Raw genomic sequence first — 13,720 nt, 5'->3', positions numbered from 1 at the left:
CTAGCACGATGATAACCTATGATGTTTTAGATCAGGTTTTTATTAGGGCATGCAATTAATTACTCATCATTCATAAAACAGTAATTACAGTGTATTTGTAGTTCTGCTCCCTTTGCTTCCCCCTCCGACGCAGTAGGGGCAGCTGTTCAAATTCAAACCCTCCATGGAAACTGTGAGTTGCTTTTTCCTCCACCCAGGTTAGCTCCACGGGCTCCCCAAAGGTCCTGACATGGTAGAGCCGACAGGGCCGGTCACTGGGTTCTTAGAGGACAACAAAGTCTCATGAGACACAAATTAAAACTACATCATCCTGCATAGTAAGAAGATGAGTGCATCAACTAGGCAAAGGGAGCTTTAAAATGCAAGGACACTGAACTCTCGACAATCAAATGTGCATACTAGTGTCAGCTGAAATAATGGCTGTAGATTCATGGCAATTTTCTCAACCTGCTGAGACATTAGGACAATCCGGCAATAGCGTTTGACTAGTCTAAAAGGGACAGTTCACCCCAAAACCAAAAGAATATATCTTTTCCTATTTATCAGTCTAGATTGTTTTGGTGTGAGTTGCAGAGTGTTGGCGATATTGGCTATAGAGATGTCTGCTTTCTCTCCAATATAATGGAAGTAGATGGCACAAATTTTTATTCATTTTTTTTAAACCAAGAATTACCACCCAAATTTGAAGAAATTCCCTTACGGTGTTGTTGAGATATTGTGTTCACATGATTGAGCTTCATCCAAGTGAACGTCTCTGTACCTAGATATATTCCATCTCCTCAAGATATCGCATTCACAAGACTGACCACCAAAATTTATACAGTTCACTGTTGAGTCCAAGTGGACATTGCACCAAATTTGAAGAAAATTCTGTCAAGGCGTTCTCAAGATCATGGCCTGAGAATGGGATGGATGGACAACCCGAAACATAATGCTCCAATACCTCCAGTCAGGGTGATCGCCTATGCAGGGGCATAAAAAGTGGATAACTTCTAAGCCCCAGTTATCCGAATACCAACCAAACGGGCCATTTAACCAACGGTTACAGGCCGTCACTCCGAAATGTCGCCATTCCGATGGTTTGCCATCCCGATTTCTGGTCCCTGAGTCCTGACAGTAAGCTATGGCGAGCCTGCAGAAGCCGTATTTCCCATGCATGTCAGCGATTTTCACCAGGGACACACGCGAGTAATTCAGGCTGACATTACCTTTTTTTCAGCTAACTCCTCTGGTAATTTTATTAAAAAGCATAGCATATAGGTCCACAGTAACTTATTATTATTATTATTGGGTCTTATAAGAGTGGGCTACAATGAGTACCGGGCCATCAAATCACAGCATCTGAGGTGAGAGGACACGAAATTGTGTGAGGTACTCATTGAAGCCCACTGGCGAACAACCCCCTTAACGAACGCGCCGTTTTAATAGAACGGAGCACATAGGCTACTGATCTGTTGCCAAACCCAGTCCCACACCATTTCTTTTCATATTCACAGTCTATCACAGTTAGTCAACAATTAGTATCACCTCCCCCCCCCCTAAAAAAAAAACCAAAACATTTTTCGTGTACTAATTTTTCATAACCGTTTATGATCTCAAACAAGCGTACACGTGTAAACGTGTACATGGACTCACCCCTAATAGAAAGCGGACATCTCTTCAGCTGATATCTCCAACACTCGGCAACTCACACCAAAATAATTCAGGTTGATAAATAGCACTACAGGTAAGAGGAAAAATGTGTATTTTTGATTTTGTGGTGAACTGTCCCTTTAAATATGTATCGCATCCACGGCTGGAAAGGAAAAACATATCATGACCATATGATGCGGACAGTGGGCATGTCAGTACAACATAACATGATTAACAGAGAGTGATGAAGGGGATCCATGGGTTGAAGATATAATGTAGTTTTTGATGGCAGCATAAGAAATGTGACACTTTTCTTTGCTTGGTGACCTGATCTAATGCAGCATTTGGCATGACAACTGTAGGACATGGAACATTTCAAGACATAATAACTGTGCATTTTGAATGTGTTTTTCAGCATGTGTCCTGTATCATGTACTGAACTATTATCTCAAATAATCCATCAGCTTTTTGATGTATTATCAATCACCATTAATGCTCAGCTTTTACCAGCTGGAGATGTCAACTAACTGCAAAAACAATCCATAAAGCACATCACACAATTGCAAACAGCCCTTATACAGTGCACTGGTCCAAGTCAAGTGTCAGCAACCTTTACTATGAGAAGAGCCATTTTTGGCCACAAATAATAGTAAAGTAAGTATAGTAAAAAAAATTTGTCTGGAGCCACAAAATATATTTGAACCTTATAATGAAGGTAACACAGCCTATCACATCTAAATTAGCCAATTAAAATTACTTTGAGGTCTAAATGAGCATTCATTAATATGCTTTACTACATGGTGGCTACTCAAATTTGCAGAGCTGGTGGTGAAATCAAATGAAGCTATTCACACATGATTCAATTTTTGGGATTTGGAATCATAGGTAGCCTAGCTAGGAAGATTTAAGACTAGCTGCCGCTCTTGAGGTTTGGCAAAAACAGAAGGAAAAGGCGCCAGGCTGTAAACATCTGAAGCACATTTTAGTTGATGAAGTATTTAAACCTTTTTCTTAATTTGGTGCATTATTTGTTTGGGCCTACAACAATGATAAATTAACATCTTAGCCGACATTTATTTCCAAATGATTTTTTTTTTGTCAAAGCCAAAGCAAGCCCCTGGAGAGGGGCTAAAGAGTCACATGTGGCTCCAGAGCTGCAGGTTGCCTACCCCTGGTCTGAGTAATCTCATGAAGTAAACAGTGTCTCAGGCCCACCTTTCACTCGGTGATAGATTCCCTGTACGGGGTCAACGGTCACCTTACAGGGCCACCATGGTCTTCGGTTGAACTTTGCCCAAATAACTTCACCTTCCACAAACTTCACAGGCGGCAAAGACTTTTTCTTGAGGCTGTTCGACTGTTGACAACATGACAATAAAGAAAAACACTGCAGTCAGACAAGTGAAAATGAGTGACATGTTTTGTGTTCTCTACAAACATTCTGTATCAGAGCTGCAGGTGTTGTTTCATTTGATTATCTGTTGTCACCCACTGCATTTAAATGTGCATGTATTCTACTTTCAAAGGCATCAATTCAGAGATGACGATCATACATGGCTGCCCGATCCTCCAAAACTGTGCATTTTAAATCCTTAATGTTACATTCATGAACAACAGCCAAAGTAACTTAAATAGTGCAAATCACTAAAACGTATAAAAGTTAATGCGTACTTTGAAGCTCCAAAATATGAGACTGCTAGTGATTTGTTTACCTGTACAGCCGGGCTCAGACTGCAGGAGTTCTAAAATACTATATGTGAAAACAGGGTGCATCACACATATAAAGAGAAACTTCACAGATGTTTTTATCTCTAATCTGATTATTGTTCCAGAGGGAGCCCGAATGCAACACCTAATGTAAAAGGACTGCACTTGTAAAGTGCTGCTCTAGTCCTCTGACCACTCAAAGCACTTTCACACCACGTGTCACATTCACACACCAGTGGCCGAGGCTAGCATACATGGTGCCACCTGCTACTCAGCAACCATTCACATGCACTCACTCACCTATGAAGCAGCCATCAGGTGCAATTTGGGGTTCAGTATCTTGCCCGAGGATACTTTGACATGTAGAACGGAGGACCGGAGGATCAAACCTCTGATCTTCTGATTAGCGGATGACCCGCTCTACCTCCTGAGCCACAGGTAGCCCCCAATATCACGTGATGTCATGGGGAAGCAGATGTAAACAAAACGGGGACTGGCGTGGTGCGATTTTAACAACGTTTTGCAGTGAGGAAAACTTCAGCAGAAAGCGAAACAAGTCTGGACGAGAAAAAAGTTGGGGAGATGTCAACACGGGTTGTCTATTCAGCAAGAACAGGAGGTGAGATCTTTACTGTTAGTTTTAGTATGGGACAACAGCTGTATGCTAGCTAACCAGATTTTAAATTGTAACATCATTTGAAATTATCAGGGCAAACCTGATGAGCCTGCAAACAGTAAACTTCTCATATTACCAGATAATCTGGGCCAAACATCGGCACCGACCAAAGTCTGAGACCAGATTTCTTCTCCCATTGTTGGAGAGGTAAATCAGGGAAAATCTGCCCAAAACTCCAGCAGTCTGAGCCCGGCTTGAGAGGTATGTTCGGTGTGTTCATACCAAACGCGATGTGAGTGTTTCAGGCAGCAAGATTACATAAAAAGTCAATGCAAAGACGTGAATGGACACAAATTCCCGCCAGGCGAAGCAATGGATGTGAATCACAGAATGTGATGACTGACTGACGCTAAGATGTGATATCTGTGTCGCTGTGTCATGAAAGCCTATTAGTGTTGAGATCTGGCTGAGATTCTTCTGATGTTACAAAGATTCAGAAATGAAGGAGAAACAATGTTGTTGTCCATGACCAAAGCTACACTCAAAATCAGTACTGTACAGAGAACGAACAAATACGGACTAGAAAGACTCAGAGATTAGTGAGCAAAGCCATAACGTTACATGCTAAGCTGTTTTGTTGAGTTGCTCATTAAGTTGGTCTTTTATTGTGGAAAGTAAACAATGGAAGGCGTGACGTGGTAATGCGCTGCCATGACAGTATGATAAATAACAAAGAGTGTGACCGTCTTGGTTCACACTTGCTCAGGGCACGGAGCCTCCATGTTAACACTCAGCTATCAGTTGTACTTCACTGCAAACCAAGTTAGCATTTAGCTGGCTCCCCCAGTTCGTTAGCTAGCACAACCTTTAAGGCAAATTTCTGCGAGTTGCAAAATGCTCCAAAAAACACTAGTGGCCATATATGCAAAAATTTGCATCTTGTTTAATGTGAACACACACTATAAGATGTTTTGGATCTTGCATGACTTGTCTTGGCTTCTTTAGGCATTTGACTGAACTGGTGTGTTTACAATCTCTTCACTGTTTATTGTTCCCAAAGGTCAAAAATGAACATTCATAAACAAATATTAGCTTTCTTTTTATCCATTATTTTCAATTGACTGAACAGCAAAGGACAGTCGAGCTTTGTATTGTTCAAAAAATCATGATACCAATACCAGCAGCCTTAAAGTGGATGAAGGATAAAAGACGGGGGTACTTGATCGAGGTGAACAGTTTTTGAAGAGTTAAACATGAGGTATGTTTATTTATGTTTAACATATTTCATATTAGTAGATCAGACATGAAGATACTGGGGGTGAGCTCACTTGTTTGATGGGTGGGCCATGGGTGTTGTATGTGTTGACTTCCTGTGTTGTGTTGTTTTGTTTTGTCATTGAGATTTTAAGCCTTTGTTTTGTTGTACTGAATATAGTGAGAAATCTAAATAAAATTTTAGCAAATATACATATTTTACACATGTAACACTATATAATAGGTCAAAGGCTTCAGCTTCTATCCAACAGTGTTCTTAACAGGCTTTTTCTGAGGTCTAATTTTAGTCTTGTCTTCAAACCACAACACAAACCACAGAAGAGAAACATTCCAACCTGGTGGCAACTGTTTCCTTTGAGTTACTGCTCACAGTGGCAGGTTGGGTGGACTGGCGGGTAAATGAGCAGGCCTGAGTTATGACTGGCATGAAGCAGGAACAGCCTGAAGGCTAATACTGGTTGCAGTTATGATGTAAACCTGGCTGGAGTGTTTTAAAGGGATAGTTCAACATTTTGGGAAAACTGCTAATTTGCTTTCTTGCAGAGAGTTGGATGAGAAAGTTAATATTACTCTCATGTCTGTCTCTTGAGTATAAAGACAGCCAGGGGATGATTAGCTGAACTTAGTAATAAAACAGGAAGTGTGGGAAGAGCTAGTCTGTAGAGGTGTTGCGGCCCCGACACACCAAGCTGGTGGCACACTGCCTCCCTAGTCTTTGCTGTGTGTCCTGCATCCTTGGCCCTTGTCCGCTTGTTTTCAGCCGATTCAACATGCTGAATCAGCAGTGGCGACAGTGGAGTCTGTCACTGAATGAAATCACTCCGATTGGCACTTCAGCTCAGTGCACCAGAACTCCCATATAACTTTTTGTCGAAGCCAAAGGGAGCCACTGGAGAGAGGCTGTGGAGCCGCAGGTTGCTGAACCCTGTACTAGTTAAATGACCACTGCAAACAGTTCAGTGTTGTTTCTATTCATCTTGTTGCTATGGCTGACTCAGTCTGAGGACTCCATGGGCCTTTTTCACAACAGAGATTTTGACATGTCACAGGTGTAAATAAAGAAATAAGTGATGGCCAAGTTCTGTTGAGCTGCTTCAGTGTCACAGTCCTGGTACTGTGCATGCTGGCTCACTGTCACAGCATCATGACGAACTCACTGGGACACTTAAACAAAACACAGACACTAATGGTAATGTTATTAGTGACATTGGTGATTTTCCTAAAGTGACAAGTCAAAATGTTTGCTGTGTTTGACTGACCTGTCTCTCAGATGATAAGCGGCGATTCGTGCTGAAACACTGATTAATAGAAGTAAAACTAACATGGCTGCATCAGAGTTATGGGCTCCATCCTCTTTTGTTGGATTTAATGTCACCTCCCGAGCAGTGCCAACATTTTCTGTGGAGGAAAATGTCCCCAAGGCAGGCGGCGAAATAAAAGCAAAACTTGTGACAGCGAACAGACAAAGGAGACTGTCCATGCTCCCAGAATATAAGAACTGATGACGGAATGTTTTAAGACTTAAAACTATCAAACAATATCTACAGTGCAACATACAATGAGTTACTATTAATAGATTTTGTCACTCCTGTCAATATTCTTCGTCTTACTTGTATTTAAGGGATAATCATGCTTTAAGTTTTGGAACTGCAGTTCCCATAATGCTTTGGGGCTGTAAACAGGTAGTATGGAGTTTACAACTTAAACACACTGTTTTTCCACTAATATTTGTTCACATTTCAGCAAAAAGACATTTAAAAGTATGCCAAATGTACTCATGGACATACAGACAATCATCACTGGATGACTTAAAAACGGAGGAAAACTTAAAAATGTACTGATTCTCGACACATTCTGGAGTTATTAGGGGCATCTTTTCTCTATGATTTCTAATCGGATTTATTTAAATTTGTTCACGATGGACATCAGAGGTAATGACATAAGTTCCACCGAATACAAAATATGTATCGTGTGTGCGCATTTACATGCGACTCAGTTTTGACTCAGGAGTGTGATTTTTGCAATCAGGCACTAAGGGTTTTTAAAGAAGTATTTCACTGCTGAAAAGTCGGTCTCTTCATAAAACTGTCTCTGCAGTACAACGATGCAAATACTTTTCAAATTGGTGCGACATGACCAGAGAAAAAAAAGAAAATCGCTGTGGCATTTGGTTTTACTCAAGAGCGCGAAAAGCGGTAACTACCAGAATGTACTGCACTGCACTGTCTGTTTGACACAATGGCGCCCAGCTGGTGACAAACCATCTCGTATTACAGTTAAACAGTGATGTAAAACATGTGTCTGAAACGTCTGAGGCAAGAAAAAGGCAACTCAGTGACAGAATCTTGGTTCATATTTGATCAGTGCTGCTTAGTTTTACCGTTTGATCTCAGTATTTCCAGCCTCCGTTTTTACAATACAGGAAACAGAATAGCGCCCACTACCTGTTCGCAAATGATCATATTACATCAAAAAAGTGCACTAAAATATGTTTCTGAAAACATTTTAGGCGAGAAAAAGGCAGTGCAGTGACAGTCTTGGTTCATATTTGATCACACTGCCTATTTTTACAGCTTGATCGCAGTCTGGTCTGAATTTAAGAGACAGACGGGCCGCTCTCTCGCTCAATCCACTTTACTCTTTTAGCCCTTTTACACTTCTGTTTACGCTGTTTTTTTAAACACAGGAAAACCTGCTGAAATAGGCGATAGACTACTTTTCCATTGCCGGTAGACGACAGCTGCGTATACGGCTCCGCAGCAGATGAGTAGCAGGTGAAAATGTTATGGTGGTTACTCCACTTATTCTGTCTCTCTTTCAAACTCGGTGCAGACTAATTGGGACGATGTTTAAGCGCTGCTTGGGCACAGACGGATGGTATTTTGAGGTGACAGGTCACTGCATCTCAACAGTAAAGGAGGTGCTGTGTTTCCATCACTGCCCAAAAAAAGCCGACGAAACTCCAGCAACACTCGTAGTATTTAGAGCAACTTCATTACAAAACAAACACGACCTTCATCAGGGTCATCAAGGCACAAGGCCACCAGCCAAATTATGTCAGTCTCACAATTAAGTTGTTCTAAAAACTGTAAGTGTTCCTGGAGTTTCAACACCTTTGATTTATCTCCCTTCTTTGTGCACCTTGAAGTTGGTGACATCGCTCCTGAACCCTCACCCTGCCACTACATACAAAGTCAGATGTTAGAGGGTGTTAGAGGGTTTGTTGTGGAGTGGGAAAGGGGGCTTTTGTGTCTGTGGCAGCGGGGTACAAAAATGGCAAAGTACAATCTGTGGATCAACAGCCCAGGAGCCAGTGAAAATCTGAGCTGAGAAATGAGTGGGGAGATCTGGGAGCTGGTTAGATCCAGGGAAGTTTACCACAGTTCATTTACACAAACTACCCACATTGTTTTGATTTGTTTTGGTTTAAATTCGGCAAAGTATCCTTTTAAGTGGGAGCCGAAGCTGCAGCTGCAACAGGCCAAATCACTGTCCAGTCCACAATAACTACGTTCCTGTTGTAGTTTCTAAAACACCTGCACACACCTGTCACTTTCACCTACTTACGCAATAAAGCCTCACGCTTTGCTCCTTCAGCTCTCCTCAAAGTTTGAAAACCTTTGGAGAAGCTGAAGGTTTCCTTTAGTTCTTAGTAAGAAGAAGGAAACCATATTTATCAGTGACAGAGCTGCGGCTGTGGAGCCGTGTTTCGCCTGAGCCAACCATTATTCACTAGGAAATGATATTGTGTTACAGCAGGTGAAAGGCAGCGCTGGTGTTCATTCACTGGGTTTGTGTGTAATCCAGCACCATACCACATATTTTCTATTCAGGCCTTTGAATGAGCGCCATTTTGAAATTTCACTGTTTCACTGTCTCTCTGCATCAGGACAGCTGTCTGTCTAACAGAGGTGTTGTTGGCGCTGACCGACCTGTAAAGCTGTTCTTTTGTGACAAGTTTGCATGGTGTAATGAGGGTAAAACTTGCCAATGAATGCCTTGAGGGACTATCCTCGAGTAGGAACAGCTCAGTGTCACTCTCCCACTCGTCATCCGAGCCGTCCCAGTATCTCCTGCGCTGACCTGAGGACTGGGACCGGGTGATGACCTTGGCGGATGACAGGGGAGCATCCTTGGAGTCCGAATTCAAGTGTCCAGGGGTGGACGGAAGAACATTCCGTGCCTGATCGTGTTTGTCCTGCAAGCCTCCCAGAGGCGACACCTTCTCCCGCTCTTCATCATTGTCGTCATCCTCAAACAAAGAGGACTCAAAGTGGAGGAAACCGTTAGCAAAGGGGCTGTTGCTATCAAGAGAGAAGGCTGGGCTGGGCGGGCCGGAGAAACAACCTTCGTTCTTTTTCTCTGAGACGACAGGGTCGCTGCGATTGGCTGCTGGCATGTCTCGACTTTTAGTTTGGACCACAGGTTGTTTGGATCCAGCTGAGGAGCTACTGAAGCTCTCCTCCCTGTTGGTGTTCTGCGTGCCAGAATAATCACCGTCAGCCCAGGAGTCCCTCTCCATCCCCTTCCCCCTCTCCTTCTTACTCAGCCCCCACTCCCAGCTCCTCTCGGGCTCCCTCACCGGCAGGACCAGGTCAGGCTGGCTCACCATGGTGGTGAGGTGCTGCAGCCTCCTGAGAGGACTGTAGGAGGATGAAGAGGAAGAAGAGGAGGACGAGTGGTCCCTGTGTGAGAATCCATAGATGGATGCATGCTTGAGGGAGGAGGCGGTGGCAGACATGGTTAGCCCGAGCCTGTGGTCATGGTGTCTAGAGGTGCAGGAGTGGGTGGAGAGGTCGCGACCAGGGGTCAAAGGGCAGCTGGACTGATGAGTCTCTCTGCCAGGGCCTGGGTAAGACCCACTCATGCTGGCATGGTTCCTCCCTGAAACACAAACAGAAACTTATAAGTGTGGACCAAGAAATTCTGAACATCAAAGTTTGGCTGACTTTTAAATATAATCTGCAGATTCTCCCCGACACTGAGGCTCGGCTGAGAGTTTCATTTGCTAATATTTCCCACAATCCTGCAACAACATTCCTGAAACAAATGACACTACGTCCATGTTTTCCTGCACAGCATGTTTCTACAATCTGTCACAACATCTCTGCAGCTTATGTGAAGTTATCCGGCAGCTGCTGATGAGATATGTTTAACAGTGACACAGCTCACACATGAAATCCGTGAAACACACAGCATGATCTGCCTTCACATGATGTCACAATAAACCGTAAACACTCACTGGCGACGAGCGGATCGACCTAACGTGACATTTTCCTGGGGACCGACCCTGAGCAAACACCGCAGCCTCCCGCCGTACAGCCTTTAAGGAAACAATTATCGCGATATGATGAAAATGACATCAAGTAGCCTCCGATAAGGTCATCAGCCTGTAAGCTCACGCGCATGCATACAGTAGACACACACACACACACACACACACACACACACACACAATAAAGGTAATAAATTACAGCGTCAAAAATCAGCCGCGCCGGCGCTGCAACCACCAACTGGAATTAAAATGGACCCGTTCGTGCGCGCGCGCGCGTGCATACCGCGCGTGTTCATAGGTGTGTGCAACTGCATGTGTGTTGTGTGTGTGAGTGTGTCGTCCGTGGCTTGCATTGGGCTTCCATGCCTGCACGAGACGGAGACACTAAACGCCAAATAACACGAGACGACACAAAACAAGTTCAACAACACACACGCGCAAAGACACACAGACACACACTCTCATAAATACACACACACTCTCACAGGCTTCCCTCCCCGACAGATGCAGGCTATGTGTGCATCAAACAACAAAATCACGGAGAAAACGCCACATGACACGGGATCTGTCGCGAGAATCTTACCATTCCGGTGTCGGCCACCGCGCCCGTGACCCTCAACCTGCTCATTTTGGCGTTTAAATGTGCCAATTTCCAATTTTTTGAAAGCGGATGAGGAGAGTCCCAGCGGCAATACTACTAGGCCTGGATCCTCTGAAACGTACTCACTCACTGCCCCCTCCACCTCCCTCCTCCTCCTCCTCCCTCCTCCCTCCTCCTCTCTACATGCGCTAAAGCTTGGTCCAGCGGCCCCGGGAACACAGATTCAGGCGTGTTGAGCTCCTCCAGCGACACTCCCCCTTCTGCTTTGTGATAACTACAACTTTATAAATCGCCGTGTATAGATCTGTGCTCTGTTGAATGGCTGTTTCCTGCCCGCACACTCTGCCTGCCCCCTTCAAAGTCAGTCTTCTCTCTGCTGTGCGCACTGCCAGGCGTCACCACTGCCTCCCTCCCCGGCCGCTCCACAGCATGGAGCACAGAAGGGGCCGTAAATATCTCTTCAAGAGAAAAAAAAAAAAAATCTGAGCTGACAGCCACTGATAAGAGAAGAAACGCACCGGACAAACCACACGACACCTCCAAAAACCCACCCCGCCCCTCTCCTTAATTACAAGCATCAATTATTAACCCAAAGCAGGCTGTCAACACCACTGACATGTCACATGCCAAACTTGTGCCAAACAAACTGGCATCTTCTTCCTCCACCAAACCCCCCGACACGCACTCCTGTGGCAGCACACATGCGCCCTGACACGACACAATAAACAAATGGAAGTAATTCAAAGATGTCCTCCACTAACACGTCTGAGGAGCAGTGAAAATGGTGCAGCAGGCTACCCGGAAAAACAGACGGGTTTCCTTCCCTGAGCCGAGTTGCTGTGTAGTCTGTGGCTGCACACCCGGTCCCTTCAAAATGGAGTCCTCCAGCCTTAGAGGAGGAAAAAAAAACAGGCCACAAAGTGTTAATATATGCTCGATATAAAGTTCACCCAGCCACGGAGGGACTGAGGCTCACAGCGCACCTCTGCGGGGCTCTGAGGGGTCTCTGGAGGCTGCTCTCAGTCCTGGATCCCTCATGCCACGACAGGAACAATTGTCTTTATATGTTCAGCCTCCCAAAGTCACTGTCTTATGAGCGTTTGTGCCACGACAAGGGGGGACTGAGGCATCCTCTGTATGTGTGTGTGTGTGTGTGCCAAACGCACGCCTAAAACACACATTTAATGGCACTTAAAGCGTCGTCAATACTGGTGTTTGGTCACTGACTCTGTGCATGTGAAGAGAAAGAAACACGGGGTGTTTTTTTCCTGAAACGAAGCTGCAAACAGCTGCAGCTGCTCGGCCGGTGAGACTGAGCTGAGCTGCGAGAGGTTTGCTCTGCTGTGGTGTGTCTGATTGTTAAAGGTGAGATCTGGAGATTTGGGGACGATGTGTCAGTGAGGACAGGGGGCGGGGAGAGGGGGGGGGGGGGGTTCATGTGTAAAAAGAAATTGCCCCCCTTTACGCACACACTCACACACACACTCCACTCTTGTCATCGGGAGGCGATATGGGAGACGGCGGATATGATCGACATGGCCGCAGCACAGCAAACCCTCCTCCTCCTCCTCTTCCTCCTCCAGTGCAGAATAAAGCTCGGCTGGGTCACTGTTGAGCCCACAGCACACACACACGAGTCTCTGCAGGACTGTCCGTGGGAACATTTGACGGTTTCTGAAACCTCTCGGTCAAAATAAGCTCCTCACTTTCCCCCGTCTTTTTTTTTTCCTCAGCTGAGGAGGAGGCTCGGAACATTCAGGATGCGTTCTGCTTTCAGCCTCGATCTCAGCAGAAGGAGAGGGTTTGGTGAGACAGAGAGAGACAGACAGGAGGGAGAGACAGGCAGACAGGACAGGACAGGGCCTCGTGTGCTGCGGGGTTTTACGCAGCGCAGAACAGCGCCACGGACCGGCGGCAGCGCGCATCTCCCGGTGAACCGGCGTCATTATGACCATTAACGTGGTTTCATTCTCATGTAGAGCAGCCGGGAGCCGGTTAGTCAGCGCGAGTTTCCGCCCACAGGAGTTTCTACTGTTGCATCACAGCAGGTTTCATTTGACGAAGCGTCAAAGTCAAAACTTGTGTTTGAGCCTGACCCTAATAAAGAAACCTACAGTCTCAGCACAGAAGACACGAGTCCTCTGAGACACGTCACACCACAGTGACACCAAAACTCCTGTTAATAAGTTATCAATACAACTTCTCTAAGTCTCAATAGTAACATCATATTATAATACAATCTATTACTTTATTATGATGTAAATTACTACTTTTCAGTATCATGATCACTTGTCAGTGTAGTACAATATCATTTTCTCAATTCATGTGCAATACCACCTCTCATTGTTACATCATATACAATATAACATTGTTTATGTTAACTGATTTTTCCACCGTTTTAGTTCATTCTCAGTTACTTTTGTACTGACCTGACTTCTATTGTTACTCTGTGAGTCACTGTTTTTTGATTTTGCTCCTTAAACACTTCTTATGTTGTATATTCTGCCAGATATTTAATATTCTATTGTTTTTAAAACTGGGCCCAGTGACCCTGACCTGGGGAACCAACTGGTAGTTACTGGTTGTGTCATTGTTAAATTGTTACTGTAATTTG

At 44.6% G+C, this 13,720-nt stretch overlaps 1 protein-coding gene across 6 annotated transcripts in view; it reads right to left on the bottom strand.

Annotated features, from left to right (window-relative positions):
* The window catches only part of nsd1b (nuclear receptor binding SET domain protein 1b), a 52,002-nt gene that overhangs the window by 26,527 nt on the left and 11,755 nt on the right, over positions 1–13,720 (bottom strand). The window contains exons 1-5 of one of the 6 annotated variants that reach the window (XM_049591853.1): positions 11,089–11,241; positions 9,822–10,114; positions 9,219–9,764; positions 2,848–2,989; positions 89–261 (exon numbers count right to left, since the gene is read on the bottom strand). In XM_049591853.1, coding sequence (XP_049447810.1) covers positions 89–261; positions 2,848–2,989; positions 9,219–9,764; positions 9,822–10,097 — 1,137 coding nt within the window. In that variant the 5' untranslated portion in view covers positions 10,098–10,114; positions 11,089–11,241. Of the gene's footprint in view, positions 1–88; positions 262–2,847; positions 2,990–9,218; positions 10,115–10,472; positions 10,632–11,088; positions 11,242–11,867; positions 12,183–13,720 lie in introns of those variants that run through there. The other 5 variants (XM_049591850.1, XM_049591854.1, XM_049591849.1 and 2 more) reach the window with 5 other exon arrangements.

The sequence above is a fragment of the Epinephelus fuscoguttatus genome, linkage group LG12 (assembly GCF_011397635.1).
Source record: "Epinephelus fuscoguttatus linkage group LG12, E.fuscoguttatus.final_Chr_v1".
Lineage (NCBI taxonomy): Eukaryota > Metazoa > Chordata > Actinopteri > Perciformes > Serranidae > Epinephelus > Epinephelus fuscoguttatus.
Note: the sequence above shows the minus strand (reverse complement) of the source record. Positions and strands in the feature narration are given on the sequence as shown.